Source organism: Schistocerca serialis, chromosome 3 (assembly GCF_023864345.2).
Source record: "Schistocerca serialis cubense isolate TAMUIC-IGC-003099 chromosome 3, iqSchSeri2.2, whole genome shotgun sequence".
Taxonomy (NCBI): Eukaryota; Metazoa; Arthropoda; class Insecta; order Orthoptera; family Acrididae; genus Schistocerca; species Schistocerca serialis.
Window position 1 is genome coordinate 831,550,292 of NC_064640.1, and position 18,064 is coordinate 831,568,355.

General features: G+C 39.3%; 1 protein-coding gene across 1 annotated transcript in view; it reads left to right on the forward strand.

Annotated features, from left to right (window-relative positions):
- LOC126471254 (guanine nucleotide-binding protein G(f) subunit alpha) overlaps positions 1-17,106 on the forward strand; it is a 59,644-nt gene extending 42,538 nt beyond the window's left edge. Inside the window, exons 8-10 of the mRNA XM_050099372.1 lie at positions 12,466-12,593; positions 15,396-15,454; positions 16,903-17,106. Of these exons, the coding sequence (XP_049955329.1) occupies positions 12,466-12,593; positions 15,396-15,454; positions 16,903-17,106 (391 nt within the window). The remainder of the gene's footprint in view (positions 1-12,465; positions 12,594-15,395; positions 15,455-16,902) is intronic.
- Positions 17,107-18,064: the final 958 nt, after the last annotated feature.

Sequence of the window (18,064 nt, forward strand, 5' to 3'; positions counted from 1 at the left end):
TCATACGAAATTTTTAAATTAATAGTGTTGCGCGCACTTCGTTGAAATGGATAAAGTGGAACACCATGCCGTCATAAAATTCTTTGTTCATGATTGTTCATAGCCAGCGGTAACTAACCAGAGTTACTAAGGGTTTCCAAAATTTCTGTGCTCTTTTTTCAAGAGTTAAATGAGGATGGATGGATTCAAAACTTGAAGTACTTCTGTTGAAAGTAGCCGCGTGATCCATGAACCGAAACTGCATCCTCAGATGAAAACATCGAGAAAATACACTATGGTATTGTATAACGGGTGTTTCCTGGTTCATGAAACAGTAGACGCCGTAGGCGTATAAGAAAAATGAGCGTGATACATTTTAGATGTAAAATTATCTATGAAAAAGCTTTGTGCAAAATAGGTTTCGCATTTGTTGAATACGGCAAAAATGAAATGCAAAAGCAGGTCGCAGTAATGTCGAGACCGTTTCGAATAGAGTGTTACTGATTTTGTGCACTGATTTGTTACTATGGATGAGACGTGGAAGGCCATAAGTGAAACAACAATCAAAACAGTGGATTGAACCTATACGCCCTGCTAGGAAGACGACCACGATTTCTGTTGCTTGCCGGGATACTGACTTGCGCTCTTGGGAACATTCTATATGACTAAGGAACAAATACAGTTTGCGCTGTATTTCTTTGAATAATTTGTAGAAGGAAATCACGCACTATATAGCAAAGTACCTAGATGCCGCATCATGACTGTGCAGCCCTTGAATTCCTCTTTGTTTTTCGACTGAAAATCTTCCCTATATCTCTTGAAAGAGGCAACAAAGAACATGGGTAAAGCAGGTCTAGATATGTAACATGTCATTTGCCATCTGTCTCTGAAGACAGGAAATGAACCATGAAATCCCGACATGTATCGCCCACATGAAATACCATTCACTCAAATTCTTTTGTTACGGCTGTCTTAAAGTTCAGTTCTACTCCTTTAAACTAATACCAAAAAATAAATTCTTGCTTTCCCGCTTTACAGTTAATCAGTTCGGAAAAACAGATCTTATCACTCTTGCGCGCAGCTCAAAGCCTGAAACAGAGATAGTGGTGGTTTAAACTCAAGAGGCATTTGTATTCGGATTAATCCAGACATGCAGGTTTTGTTTATCGAATACAAAATCTACATGTCCGGCTTAATATATATACTGAGATCTTTACTCAAGGACAAAAGTCGATATCGACAAACTGTCTATCGGCTTCTGTCTCGGGTTCTTCGGCCGACGTTCATCTAATGATTTTTCTGACGTTTCGCCAGCACGAGTGGCTGGCATTGTCAAAGCTTCACCTTCCATTGCCGGTGGTGAACTGGAGCCGAGCTCGCGGGCGCAGACTATATGTACCTGGCGCGCCAACGTCCGAGGGCTTCTCCGCGGTCATTTCCGGTGCGGTTCTCCTCTTGCTACCTGCGACGGTCGTTCGCTGCAGTACGGGAAGCCAGGATCCGTTTACCTTAAGGCTTTCCTCTTTCTTGTTCAAACTGTTCGCGTGTTTTTGTATTTCTACAGCTTCTCTGAACAAGCGCGTGTGATAGTGGTTCTCTACAGCCAGAACTTCCGTGTCGGCGAATTTTATTACGTGGTCGGTCTCATTCAGTGCGTGCTCTGCCACGGCCGATTTCTCCACCTGTCCCAACCTGCAATGTCGCTTATGCTCTTTGATCCTGGTGTTAATGGATCGTCCAGTCATTCCGACATAAACTTTTCCGCATGTGCATGGTATGCGGTATATTCCCGACATTGCAAGTGGGTCTCTTTTCTCCTTCGTCGATCTAAGACACTCTTTGATCTTCCTTGTCGGTTTGAAAATCGTCTTTACGCCATGTTTGCACAATATACGGCCGATTCTGTCCGTCACTCTGGGAATGTATGGCAGAAAGGCCGTACCCGACATTTCTTTTTCTGGTTCCTTACTTCGCCGAGTGTTTGGCTCTGTTACACTTCTAATATAATTTGTGGAGTACCCATTGCTCCTCAGGACAGTTGCCAGGTGTTGTATCGGTCCGTGTGAGTCGGTTTTCGATGCACGCTGTGTCCCAGGTTTTCGCCGTCCCTTGTGACCAGCACATCTAGAAATGGCAGTTTCTTGTCCTTTTCTACTTCCATGGGAAATGTTATGTTGGCATGGAGGCTGTTCAAGTGTCTTAGGAAGTCACCGATCTGTTCTTCACCATGGCTCCACACGGTGACTTCCTAAGACACTTGAACAGCCTCCATGCCAACATAACATTTACCACGGAAGTAGAAAAGGACAAGAAACTGCCATTTCTAGATGTGCTGGTCACAAGGGACGGCGAAAACCTGTTACACAACGTGTATCGAAAACCGACTCACACGGACCGATACCTGCACAAACTGTCAGATCACCACCCGAGCCAGAAAACAGGCATGATTAGTACGCTCGTAACGAGAGCATGACGAATATGTGAGCCGCAACACCTCAAACGAGAAATGCAACACCTGGAAACTGTCCTGAGGAGCAATGGGTACTCCACAAATTATATTAGAAGTGTAACAGAGCCAAACACTCGGCGAAGTAAGGAACCAGAAAAAGAAATGTCGGGTACGGCCTTTCTGCCATACATTCCCAGAGTGACGGACAGAATCGGCCGTATATTGCGCAAACATGGCGTAAAGACGATTTTCAAACCGACAAGGAAGATCAAAGAGTGTCTTAGATCGGCGAAGAAGAAAAGAGATCCACTTGCAATGTCGGGAATATACCGCATACCATGCACACGCGGAAAAGTTTATGTCGGAATGACTGGACGATCCATTAACACCAGGATCAAAGAGCATAAGCGACATTGCAGGTTGGGGCAGGTGGAGAAATCGGCCGTGGCAGAGCACGCACTGAATGAGACCGACCACGTAATAAAAATCGCCGACACGGAAGTTCTGGCTGTAGAGAACCACTATCACACGCGCTTGTTCAGAGAAGCTGTAGAAATACAAAAACACGCGAACAGTTTGAACAAGAAAGAGGAAAGCCTTAAGGTAAACGGATCCTGGCTTCCCGTACTGCAGCGAACGACCGTCGCAGGTAGCAAGAGGAGAACCGCACCGGAAATGACCGCGGAGAAGCCCTCGGACGTTGGCGCACCAGGTACATATAGTCTGCGCCCGCGAGCTCGGCTCCAGTTCACCACCGGCAATGGAGGGTGAAGCTTTGACAATGCCAGCCACTCGTGCTGGCGAAACGTCAGAAAAATCATTAGATGAACGTCGGCCGGAGAACCCGAGACAGAAGCCAATAGGCAGTTTGTCAACAAGTGGCCACGAAACCTCGACAATTTGATAAAAGTCGATATATCTCCTGATGCAACGAGGAAATGCAAAAGTTAAAGAACTGCATTTTTTACGCGCGGTTGTTTACACATAGAGATCTGACAGGACTAAATAGTAATCAATACTGTATTCAGAAAGGAAGGTCTATCGAGGATGGAATACATGTGGCGCTAGAACTACTCGAGAGTAAGACGTCTCGCCCTGCCGTTTCAGTGATGATCGACATTTAGTTCGCTTTTCATTACTTGTGGTGCAACCTAACCCCCTTTTCACCAGCCTCAGGGAGACGGGAGATATGAGGAATTTTTAGCTATCTACGATATTACTACAAAATTCGGAAGGTAGATGGGTCACTCCGACACAAGCTTTAAGAAATATCGCAAATGAGTGGTTACACGTGTGCGACTGTAGGGCTAAATTTTGGGTCATAGTGATAATGCCTCTTCTTGAAATATCAGAAAATATATCATTTTATTCATTATGGAGTGGTTGATGAAATGCTGCGAAAATCGTGACTCGCAGCAGCAAATGTTGGTTTACAAAAAGCAAAATCATTGTTAGAAGCATGTCAATAAGTTATTGAAGCACTAAGCTGATTGTTGATTCAGTGGATTACAGAGCACATATAGAAGAGAAATGTAAAGAAGCTCTCAGCCTGATACAGAACTGGTGTTGAGCAAAAGCTGCAAGTGGCAGAAAATAAAACAACTTACATGCTCATGAAAGTATGTGTATATGCCATATTGCTCTGTGAAAGTAGGTATACAAGGCACTAAAAATTCTATCCGTGCACTCCTACTCCGCGGATAAACACTTCTCAATATTCAACACCTCCATCTCACTCCCCCCCCCCCCCCTCCCTAAATATAGTGATATCACTATATCGTTTGTCACACCCGCCGTTGTCCCATGTCACCTTAACTGGGAGCAAACTGTGGGATGTGATCAAGAAGGCACTGGTCTCGCATTCTGACGTCGACGGTAAATTAAAGTATAATATTGCTCTTTTTTACCCTTGGGAGATACTTCAAATCCCCATCCGTTCATCGACATCAAGGATTTCTGTGGTTTCATTAACTGACTTAGGACGAACGACAGAATGATTCACTTGTGTAGTTCTCGGCCATTTACCGGTCCCCACCTGTTCCAATGAGAGCTTGTGCTTTGGCTCTAATGACCTCACCAAGGGATCATTCGTCTCTATGTTCTTTCTGCTTTGGAAAGTAACCATCGCTAAATTTCCGTCGTTAACATCGCTATCCACATCGACACACCATCCACATTATCGTCACTAGTGTTTTCAAATGAACGTTATCAATATTAATTATATTTTATTATGTTTTAATCCTTTCAACTGCAAAAAGGGATGATCACTGGCGTTTGGGCCACGGGAGGCAGAATTATCCAAACGACAAATTATTTAAACTCTCCATATGGTACGTTGGTCAAAGTGTTTTTTGTGTACATTATTGGAATGGAATAGTCTAGGGATTTAAAGGGCGACAATTATTGAACCTTATGAAGTAAAATCGTCGTAACTTCTGAACCGTTTGCGTTAGGACCTTCAAACTGCACGGTTGGCCGCGGGGCATGATGGGAATTAGTATGCTTTGGTTTAGCGAAGAAGCCCACTTTCATTCGGATGGGTCCGTAAATAAGCAAACTTGGCGCATTTGGGGGACTGAGAATCCGCATTTCGCCATCGAGAAGTCTCTCCACCCTCCACGAGTGACTGTTTAGTGTGCAGTGTCCTGTCAAGGAATAATGTGTATGATATTCCTTGATGGCACGTTGACTACCGAACGGTACGTGAACGTTTAGGAAGATGATTTCATCCCCATAATCCAAAGTGACCCTGATTTCGACAAGATGTGGTTCCTGCAAGATGGAGGTCGACCCCATCAAAGAAGGAGAGTGTTTGATGTCCTGGAGGAGCACACTGGGGACCGCATTCTTACTCTGGGGTACCCAAAGGCCACTGGCATGGGCCTCGATTGGCCGCCATATTCTCCGCATCTGAAGACATGCGACTCCTTTTTGTGAGGCAATATTAAAGACAAGATATACAGCAATAACCCCAAACCTATTGGTGAGCTGAAAACAGCCATTCAGGAGGTAATCGATGTTCCGACACTTCGGCGGGTCATACAGAATCCCGCTTTTCGTCTGCGCCACATCATCACCAAAGATGAAAGGCATATCGAACATGTCATAACCTGGATCCGAACATCTGTAGTGACGTTTGCATGATGAATTAAGTGTGTGCACGCCGTAGTTTGTAACTAATTTACGTTTTCTTCTTATAGTTAATTAACTGTCACCGTGTACATACTATTGATTATGAAGCTGAACTTCAACTCCGACTGTGTGTGGAATTCAATCAAATAACGCAACAAAAAAATGGTTCAAATGGCTCTGAGCACTATGGGACTCAACTGCTGAGGTCATTAGTCCCCTAGAACTTAGAACTAGTTAAACCTAACTAACCTAAGGACATCACAAACATCCATGCCCGAGGCAGGATTCGAACCTGCGACCATAGCGGTCTTGCGGTTCCAGACTGCAGCGCCTTTAACCGCACGGCCACTTTGGCCGGCAAATAACGCAACAGATTACAGTCCAAATTAATCAGTAGCATCCAGATTCTTGTCTTCAGCAACTGTGCAGTTAATAATGTTGGGTGTGCTTGTGTCTTGTAAGTTTCCCTACCTCTTTTTCGTAATACTACAGTTCATTTAATTTGAGACAATAGGATATTTTGATGGGAGGCAACTTACAAGAGAACACGCTCGGAAAAATGATGAAATAGTGTGTCTACTGCCCATGATGCGCCTGTAATTAACTTCCACACAAAATTAATAACTAGTGCCGACAATGATTCTCTGGAATAAAAGACGATATTCCTTGACTTAGCTTATTAATCTTCAAACGATAGAATATGCACACATCAAAAAAAGTTTTGCATCACATCGGTTCCGAGAGTTCCGGAACCTGTACAGAAAATTGGAATAGAGATCAACATAAACATCCGCCCTTTTTATTGCTCATGAAAACCACACAGAGGCGGTGGCCCAGATTGCTGTTCACACCAGAACCTCTAATACCCAGTAGCACGTCCTCTTGCATTGATGCATGGCTATATTCGTCGTGGCATACTATCCACAAGTTCATCAAGCCACTGTTGGTCCAGATTGTCCCTCTCCTCAACGGTGATTCGGCGTAGATCCCTCCGAGTTGTTGGTGGGTCACGCCGTCCATAAACAGCCCTTTTCGATCTATCCCAGACATGTTCGATAGGGTTCATCTCTGGAGAACATGCTGGCCACTCTAGTGGAGCGATATAGTTATCCTGACGACAGTCATTCACAAGATGCGTACGATGGGGACGCGAATTGTCATCCATGAAGACGAATGCCTAGCCAATATGCTGCCGATATGGTTGCACTATCGCTCGGAGGATGGCATTCATGAATCGTACAGCCTTTACGGCGCCTTCCATGACCACCAACGGCGTACGTCGGCCCCACATAATGCCATCCCAAAACAGCAGGGAACCTCCACCTTGCTGCGCTCGCTGGACAGTATGTCTAAGACGTTCAGCTTCACGGGGTTGCCTTCAAACACGTTTCCGACAATTGTCTGGTTGAAGGCATATGCGACACTCATCGGTGAAGAGAACCTGATGACAATCGTGAGCGATACATTCGGGATGTTATTGGGCCCGTCCGTACCACGCTGCATGGTGTCATGGTACGAAGGTTGACCTCGCCTTGGACGTCGGGAGTGAAGTTGCGTATCATGTAGCCTATTGCGCACAGTTTGAGTCGTAAAACGATGACCAGTGGCTGCACGAAAAGCGTTTATCAACATGGTGGCGTTGCTGTCAAGGTTCCTCCGAGCCATAATCCGTAGGTAGCGGTCATCCACTGCAATAGTAGCCCTTGAGCGGCCTGAGCGAGACATGTCAGCGACAGCTCCTGTCTCTCTGTATCTCTTCCATGTCTGAACAACATCGCTTTGGTTCACTCCGAGACACCTGGACACTTCTCTTATTCAGAGCGCTTCCTGGCACAAAGTAACAATGAGGACGCGATTGAACCACGGTATTGACCGTCTAGGCATGGTTGAACTACAGACAACACGAGCCGTGTACCTCCTTCCTGATGGAATGACTTGAACTGATCGGCTGTTGGACCCCCTCCGTGTAACAGGCGTTGCTCATGCATCGTTGTTTACATCATTGGGCGGGTTTAGTGACATCTCTGAACAGTCAAAGAGACTGTGTCTGTGATACAGTTCTGGGAACTGGGGTAATGCAAAACTTTTTTGATGTGTGTATTTCTTTCTCATTCACACTAATTTAATTAACAAATCAAACCCCCTTTATTGCAGAGATCCCACGTTTCTTTAATGTTGGCTCAATACGAATTACGTTACAGGACTTGTTGAGTCCATGCGATTCGAGCTGATGCACTACGCTGGGAAAAGGAGGTACGACGCGATATTAGGAGGTATCTGTGACTTTTGTCACCTCATTGTATGTGGTACTAACACAGTGGGTGTCTGACTTACTACTTCATTATGGCTAATAATGATTTTTGCTGGTATTGAACCCAATCTTTAATACAGACTCAGATTAGGAATGGTGTTAGCTTTTGTCACTGACAACAGGCTGTATTGGTAAAAAAAAAAAAAAAAAAAAAAAAAAAAAGGCTCCAATGGAAATGAAAGAGTTTCATGCTCCATAGCGAGCTTTGCAGCTACACAGAGAAGTGTTAACCCTGTTAGCTACAATTATAAAGGGATTACTCATCTAGGTAACAGATATATTAGTAAAAAGATTAAATTTAAATCAAATAGAAAGAGAAAAACGCAGCTAAAACTATGTGTGAAGTGAATCTAAATTTACAAAGACTTCTCAGGAGAAAGAAATAGGAAATGAAATAGTTCGTAGAAAGCTCTCCATTACATGAACAGAAAACTTCCTTCCTTCAAGATAAACGAAATTACAGTTAGTGGTGGAGACTATTGTTACGTAACTGGCAGGATACCTAGGAACACATTAGGGTTTTAGATCGGTACTTCATTCTAGTGACTGATTTCAGAATCACATGAAACAATGTGCAGTAGATACCTTCATAAGCAGTTTTCACGATTTTTTTTTACAGTTTTTGTAGTTGTTAGATATGAGATCGTGTTTCACACAAGAATTGTAAGGACTTCGCGTTCTGCATAGTTAAAGGCTGTATAATGGCGCGCCTTTTCCCCACAACTTTACCAGCATATGCTTTACACACGTATATGAGACACATATCTTCCTCTCCCTCTCTCTATCCATCTGCTTCTTCCCCATCTCTCTTTGTTCATCCCCTCCCCACCGGCTCTCTACCGAACCCCTCCTCTCTCCCTGTCTCTCCTTCCATCTTCTCTCCCCTCTATGTCCATGTACTACAGTCTCTCTCTCTCTTTCCATCTCCTCCATCCCCTTTTCTCTGACTATCTTCTCCTTCCCCCTCTAATCTACTCACCTACTCCTTCACCCTCTTCCTCCCACCTCTCTCTCTGTCAATCTTCTCCTGCCCCCATTTCTCTTTGTATCTCCCTCCCCCCGCCCTACTCAACAAATCCATCTCTCCCCACACCCTCTCTTTATCCATCTTGTTCTCTCACTTTCTCTGTCACTCTCCTCCTCCCCCCTCTCTGTCTATCTCTTCATCACCTTCTCTCTGATCATCTCCTTCTGCTCCCTTTCTCTGCCTGCCTCATCCCCTCCCCTCCATCTTCTTCTTCCCTCTCCGTGCATCTACTCCTCTCCTTTTTCTCTCAGTCCATCTCCTCCTCCCCCTCATACTTCTGCCCTTCTCCTCCCGCTTCTCTCTGTGTCTACCTCCTCTTCCCATATCTCCCCCTGTTCATTTCCTCCTCTCCTCCCTCTCTGTTCTGCCATGCTCATCTGCATGTATAGCCCTTGCAAAAAATCGATAAAGCAGGCCTGTACTACTCCCACAGCACGGCTGTCGTCCAGGGCAGCCTACATATTGGTGGTTGTAAAACAGTTTCTTGCTCCTGATATATAGGCTGCCTTCTTGCAAAGCAAGTCGACATGGAAGGACTACTCCCACTCAACATGCCTCTCGTACAGGGCATCCTTCATATCAGGGACTGAAAAATATTTTTTCTCAAATCTACATTCCTATGGGAGCTAGGAGATTCTAGCCCCGCAGTTCTCATACTCGTCAAGTGTGCTGTTTGTGTGCAAAGTTTGGTTGAAATCGATTCAGAGGTTCTGGATGAGATATTGGACATACATACATACACACGCTGCTTTATACATAAAGAAAGCTATGTGGAATACATTGTTAATTCTTCAGGCACAGAATTTTATGGAGAGTAAATTACTATATGTTCTTAGAACCCTTAATACAACATAGGGATAGTGGAGCCACACTTAACTGTTTGTGCGTCATCTTGTACCTTGATACAGAATTATCTTCAATTTCAAAATTTATTTGACTTACACCTGGTTTTTTGTAATACTGCTGCTTAATTTTATTTCACTTACTGCTTGTTGGCGTGTATTACAGTAAAATGTAACAGATAGACTATTCAATAGTAACAAGATTTTCTTGACTGCAGTACTTTTACATTTCAGTTGAATGTTTGTTCCTACATACATGACCATGTTGTGCCTTGGACGATGTTTTTATATTTGGAAAAACTTTGATATTCTGGAGTAATTTTCGTAATTTCAGAGAAAGACTGCTTCGTGTAAAAAGAGAACGCCATTATTTAAACATGGAATAATAAAATGTACTAAATTTATATTACCGAGCTGGCTAAAGTTGAAAGTCTGAAACATGTAGCAAGGTACGACACTCTATCTTACTTCAGATATTGCAAATTGAGAAATTTAAGACAACATGAAAAGGGTTGGCACACAGAACTGTAGGTCCTATAGATCGCTCAGAGGTTTCAGTAATCTAGTAGAAGAAAACCACTTATACTCATTGGTAATAAAAATAATTAATTAATGAAATAATGCCATAATTTGTTGTGAGGCTTCTCAGGCATGTTTTAATTGGAAATTGGAGCATGGTAGCTAAATTATAATATGTATTAACAGTAAATAGCAAAACTAATAGGTTAGAAGATATATCAGAAAAAATTGAAAAAGAGCATTTGATATAACCCGTACGTGGAAATCCAAGTCATTTGATAATGTAATAAAAGTTTCACCCATTAAATACAAAGGTTTACTTATATTTCACATGCAATAAGGATATTTCAAAGATTGCGAGTTATGTCACACTGATATACAAGGGACGTCCACAAAATAAGTTCCATTTGGTTATGTAGAACAAACGTGTACAGATACAGAAATAAATATTTGTTGTACAGAAATCTACAGCTGTTAAACTACTTTTCCACATAGCTTCCGAAATTTTGTAGGCACTTGTCATAGCGTGGCACATTTTTGTATGTCTTCTTCATAGAAGGTTGCCGCATGTGTATTCAACCATGTGGTAACATGTTCTACCAGCTCGTTGCCATCGTTGAAATTTTGATCACAAAGGTTAGATTTTAGGTGTAAGAAGAGATGAAAGTAGCTAGGAACGAGGTCCGGGCTGTATAGAGGATGATCAAATGCGGCCCAGTGAAATTCCCGTTAGAGTTGTTTGGTCACATTCGCCGTGTGAGGTTGGGCATTATCGTGGAAAAAAGACCACCTTTTGACAGTAATCCTCGGCGCTTATTCTGCATTGCGCGGCGCAATTTTTTAATGGTCTCGCAGTAACCATGCCCATTGATTGTTTGGCCTTGTGGTAAGAAATCAATCAGCAAAACGCCTTTTCTGTTCCAAAGAACGGTGCACATGACTTTTTGGGGTCTCAAGATTAGCTTAGCTTAACCTTGGTTGGGGATGAATTGTGGCTCCATTCCACTGATTGCCGTTTTGTTTCAGGGGTGTCGTACGATACCCAAGTTTCATCCCGCGTGACTATCTGAGAAAGAAAACCATCGTCTTCTTCATTGTAGCGTCTCGAAAACTGAAGTGCACTGCCCATCCGTTGTTTTTTGTGTTGTTCAGTAAGAATTTTGGGTACCCAACATGAGCAAAGTTCTCAAAATTTCAGTTTTTCAGTAACAATTTCATGAATTAGTGATCGTGAGATTTACAGAACTTCCATAGCAAGGACACTTAGTGTAGAGTTACGGTTGTGCTTAATCTTCTCTTCAATTGTGTGAACTAGTTCATCAGTAACCACAGATGGGGGTTCACTTCCTTCTTCATTGCACATATGATCACATCCTTCATTGAACTAGCCGGCCGTAGTGGCCGAGCGGTTAAAGGCGCTACAGTCTGGAACCGCACGACCGCTACGGTCGCAGGTTCGAATCCTGCCTCGGGCATGGATGTGTGTGATGTCCTTAGGTTAGTTAGGTTTAAGTAGTTCTAAGTTCTAGGGGACTTATGACCACAGCAGTTGAGTCCCATAGTGCTCAGAGCCATTTTTTTTCATTGAACTGTCTGACCCATCTACCAACCATCGAATCACTTATAGCATTTTGTCCATAAACCTCGCAGATTTGCCGATGAATTTCCTCTAGTTTAACTTTCTTTTCATTTAGAAAACGAATCACAGATCTGATTTCACACGTGGTGGCATTTTCAATTACTGCTAACATTACAAAGAAGCACTACAATGCACATGTCGGCAGCAGCGATCTGAAAATGGTGTACATTTCTTCTCCTTGAGTCAGAGTAACTGCCGCGCATGCTCGGAACTGCAATGGTAGCTCTGCTGCGGATAGAAATAGAAACGGAACTAACTTTGAGGATGACCCTTGTATTTGCTTACAGTTTCAGAAAACAGAGGAAAATGCTGATTCATTTTAATTTATTTAGGAAGACTGTTTCTCTTATTGAGAAAAAAATTAAGTGCAATGTCATTTCAGAGGGTTTAAAAATGAATTAATGGTCCGAGAAAATTATGAATATAATATAATATATATAATATAACTGATCTATAACAAAAGTATGTTATGTAAAACTGAGCTACATGGTTTATGAAAAAGTAAATCTCCAATTTCATGTTGAAATTTAACTAGCGAAAATATGGTCTAAAAACCTATGATTTCAGGTTTCTGCAAGAATCAGGAATTATACTGTTTCTGAATAAGCAAGATGTGCTAATGGAGAAGATAAAGCAGGGGAAGAGCATTAGACAAAATTTCCCTGAATATGACAGCTATATAATGAATCCTAAAGGTAAATCACTTAAAACGTTTGGGTAGGTAGTTTAAAAATGATTCATAGCAAACCAAGCATTATTGAAGTATGTTATTCTCACATTAAAAATTATTTTTCTTGTATTATATTTAATTTTTCTTTCCTGACATTTGTACTAGATGTTGATATTTTTTTATAGTATGACCTTGTTGAAGATATTTATGCTAATAGTTTTGTGCAATATGGAAGTGGTAATTAAAAAATGAAAAAGTATTTAATAAAAAGAAAATAATGTACATAAGTATAACAGAAATTAGTGTAACCTTTATGCTTGCTGTATGATGAATGTAAAATTCAACAGATAGAAACTGCATCTACAATTTTTGCTTGGCTCTTGCCACTCACCTGGCCTCAATTACACTAATTTCTCCTTTCATTGTTTTACTACCCATACCTCTATATTGGTCTCTGGTACACATTCAGTTGTTTATCATTTTTTTTCTTTCACTTATTTCTTTGCAAGTTTTCTTATATATTGTTGGTTGATCATTTCTACCATTTGTATCTACTTTTTTCTTTAAGTGCTGCTACCGAGTTTTATTCATCAATGATTCTATTTCTTGTCAGTGTTTCTCTGATTTCCATGTGTCATTTCACATAAGGGCAGAAAAAAATTAACGGTTATAAGAACATTATTGTTACTTTAAATAAGGAAAATCTTCATTCAGTTCACAAAAATTCTCTTTAATATAATATGTTTCTAGCATTCATCCTAGCTGGTGATGTCTTTGTACATTGTGTCTTCATGTTTAATTACAGTCAGATGTCATAATTTGTTACATCAAAATGAGAATTTCTTATTCAGCAACTTAAGTACTGCATGGTTGTTATCAACTGGACAAAACAGTACATCCACAGCTACACTTTATTGGTTTTATTTGTTCATATTTCATTCTGAATATTCACCGTATCTAGAAAAACACCTTCATTAGAGAACAGTTTGATAAAAACAGACAATAACTAAGTGACCACAAGATAAGTCATCAGTACCAACAAATGATACTACACAATGGCAATGATTATTTAACTTACTGAAAAAAAGGTGAAATATTTTGGTTCCACAACCAATCAAGTAGTGGATACAATAAACGTTCTCTTTTAGTCAAAACTGCAATAAATTTAATACTGGAAATATGGTAGGTATTATAATCATATAATACATACATATCTTTGTTACAATATGTGTGATTCAGAAACAACCAAACATCCAGTACACAATGTGCAGGCTTTTTGTTAAGCATGAAACACAAGCCAAATTTTCACCTTCAAACAGCATGGGTAAGTCATTTATTGTAAAGTAGAGGTATTGTTCTATTGTTGAGCAATGAATTTTGATGACTGGAAATACAATTAATTAAAAAGTCACTGATGCTGCCACAATATGAAATATTGTGGAAGTACTCTTAAAGGAGACTACTGAGGAGGGGCAAGGAATTCTTGGTTGTAAATTTGCTGTTATATATGTTGATCATATCATAGATATTATCTTATATCTGTTTTTAGTGTATCATAGCTATTCCTGCTTTGTTACTTGTTCCCAGAAGGACAGGAAGGACTTGGGTATTAAGCTTCTATTGTAAAATTTCTTAAAATCGTCTCACAGGAAATGCCTTATCAGTGTTGATCAGTGTATTATGATTATCCTTTTCTGCTATAAATTCATCAGTACATATTCAGCACTTTATGCACTTACCTACAGAACATACTACAGCCCAGTGGTTTCTGTAATACTCCAGAAGTGGTAAAGGAGAATATCAGAAAGAAGAAAAAGGGAAAAAATTCTAGCATTTAGTTTCCTTTGGATTTTACCTGTTGATAGTGTGATTAAAATCCATTGAAAAAAATTTTATAATTCTTTGAACAACAATGCTACATGTATGTGAACACACGAATTATTAGAAAACAGTAAGATAGTAATTTTGGTTATCTCATCTGTTTATTAGCTACTCTGGTAGTGAAAAAGCTTTCCTGTTGTGTCTGAATCTACATCAAAAGTTACAGAGCTTGCATCAGTGCATTTCAATAAATTATGCTATGTTCACAAATTTAGTTTGCTATGTGTAATACCAGGAATACTTTTATTGTTATCGTAATTTAAGGGAATACATCTGTGTTGGATTTTCACAGTCCAGGCGATACGATAGTGAATTATTACAACCATGTTGCTTTCCGTAGACATCTTTTATTTCCACTTAGTACAATACATAGCATCTGTACGACATGAAAGCACAGTGTGTACTACCTATGGCTCCAGAAGAGCGCGTATACATCTTCTGTCAGCGAAATTATTGTTCAGAGTCCCCCACACATCTTTACAAGAGGGTGTATTTTAATATACATAGGCGTATTTTGTAGCTATGCATGACACATAATCAATATGTGGTAAGTTATCACTACATTTAGTTCTTCAAGAATGTGAGCTAATATACAAAGTTCTTTCAACAATTAGTTATCATTGTTATAATGTACTACATCCGTTTGTACATACAGTAGGTTTAAAAGACTGCAACTGGTCAAATACCACCAGATCACAGAGAGATGAAATTAAAACTTTTTTAGGAACCCATATTGACTTTTTTATAAATTAAATCAACACTTGTCAATCACTCAATCACTAATTGAAATTTAAGAGTTGAAACAAGTCTACTTGTCTTCATATCATTTCAGAGCTATTTAAGATATTTTCATTTTATTTGAAAGTAAAGTTGTATTTTAATTATTATGAAAAGACGAACAGTGTGTTCTTAACACATTTTGACAATGATTTTAATTATCCAACAGATGGCCGTTCTGATGATGAGTACCTTCGGACAAGATCTTTTATCAGAGACCTTTTCCTTGTAAGTGATACAGTGTATAAAACGTAAATTGTTTAAATAATGTTACTTATTAACTTCATTACTACTTAACTGAGTTCAGAAATTAATTACTTTACTTAAATATATTGAAAAGCTGCCATATTTTTAAGAAAATTCTCCACTTCGAACATATTATATTTTGTTTGAGGGACAACAAAGCCTATTACTTTGTTTTTGTGATTGTAGTGTGTTGTAGTGTGTTTATAAAATTAATAGAATGTAATTCGATGTTTTTGTAAAAGAGTATTACAGTTTGACCAACATCACATACAATATTCAAGTAACTTACTGCTGGAAAATGATTATCATATCGAGAAAGTGGCATGCATCAAAGTGTTATTCTCTGATCTTCAGATCAATGTGTCTCTAATATGTTGCCATATATTGTCATTGTTGAATGGAATGTCAAGACAATAGTGAAGGAAGATTATATGTTTAATCCCCAATCCTTCTTTAAGCTGATGACCTGTGTTAAGAATACCTGATAATTATAGCCACTGAGGTTATTAGTAATGCTACATGGTTCATTGAGACATCATCATGCATGTAAAGCATCTAATAGGGTATTCAAACATATTCTGAAATGTAGTGTTTCTTGTTGACCAGAATAAACTACATACCAATTTTTTATTTCAGCTAATAGTGGCTCTAATGGTGTGAAACTTTAACCATGTCTTGACTAATTACAAACGAAAATGCTTGCCGGTATTAATGATGTATGATTAGACTTTATTACAGTGAATACTCTACTACTGAGTGAAATATTCATTCCACAAACAAACCCTAGGGTATTCCCCTAGAGTAAGCCATTTTATGCCATTTTCTCCCTTGTTTATCTCTGACCTATCAACACAATTTCTGATAGAGCACGTTCAGAATGCATTGGTTTTGGAATCTTAACTGTTGCACTCCATTCTGTTTCTCTATGCTTACTTTGTCTCACTTGGGTTAGTATATTGCTTCCAGGTAGTGAGATGACACAATAATTAAGTCTCTTATTTTACAGGACTCTAATTCCCACATAGCCTTCTTCATTCAGATTTTCGGAGGTTTTCTTAAATGTTTGATGCTTAAGACCATTCCTCTTGATATCTGTGGAAGATACATTAGCACATTTTTTCTTTGTAAACGTGTATTCTGTATTCTTGTTTTATGGCATGTTTTTAAGAGGTGTATATCCTCTTCCCACCTACCTACTTTCCTTCTTGTCTGGGCAAAGAAATCCCTGTAGGTAATCTAGACACAAGTTTTATAATTGTTATGTATTACCCTGAAACCATTGTAATATTTAATACTGTTCAGCAACCTTTTTAGGCATGTTTACATGATCTAATCTTTTTCATTTACATTATTTAGGTAATACATTTTCAAAGTATTGTAGTGTTTGAAATGTTATCTAAGTAGGATTTTAAGAGTTTTTATTTTTTCAGGGAATTACAACCAAAAAAACACCTGCACATCATGAATATGTTGTATTCCATAGAGTCTCATTACCTGTAGAGGACGTTATTAGGAAGAGAGGTTTCTACTACCATTTTACAACAGCTACAGATACTAACAACATAAAAATGGTGTTTGAAGATGTCCATTCAATGATATTAGCTGAAAATTTGAGTGTTGCTGGACTAGAGTAAAATGACACTGTGTATTAACATCCAGAAAAGATTTAGCTGTTGGTCTGAAATTTTTTAAATATATGCATATAGACTAAAGTGTCATATGATGGTACATGTTTCAAGCTTTAATGTGACTATACTGTATACAACGTAAATCATAGCAGTAGGCTCAGCACATTACAGCAAGTTTATTATCACTAATACTAGTATTGTATACACCAAAAAATTGGATTAACAGCATTAAATTGTAATATTCTCCTCTGGTTCAATCATTTGCTTTGAAATAACCACATGTTTAGAACAATCAAATCCTCACTTTGAGAATAATCAGAAATGAGAAGTGATCTGAAACCATTATTGTACTTCAAAAAATGATATATCTTTAAACTTATTTAAATTTTTTGTTTTTAATGTATGTGCATGTACATGGCTATTTGTGCTCATCTTCTTAAAGTGTGAAATGTTTCAAATTTCAGCATATCAATTTAAGTATTTATTGAAATAAACAAAAAAGTGCAAAAATTGCGTTTTATAGCCTATTTTGTTCTGAATCAGGAAAATCAGGAAACGAAATTTCTGCTGTCCCACTTTTTAAGTGATGCAGATTGATTGAATGTAAGATACTTTGATTTTTATGGTTTTCTCATTCACCCAAATTTGTTATACTACTGGCCTGTAAGTTTCCATCCATTTTCAATTAGAGGCATACATGATCATAAACAAGTCAATTTTGTTGCTTAAGCTTCTATACGCAAATTGTGGTGGACAAAGATATACATCCGGAATCTCAGAAATTGGGCACTTGACAAAATAGTGCAAAATTAGATGTTTGGAGTAAAGGGAATAAATTTCTCATGTATACAAAACAGAAAAAACCTAATGATGAAGTATTAACAGCAAGAAATACATGTAAGTAAACAAAGAAATTCTTTTTGTAAGTAACTATTTGCATTTTTAAACATCAAAAATATTTATA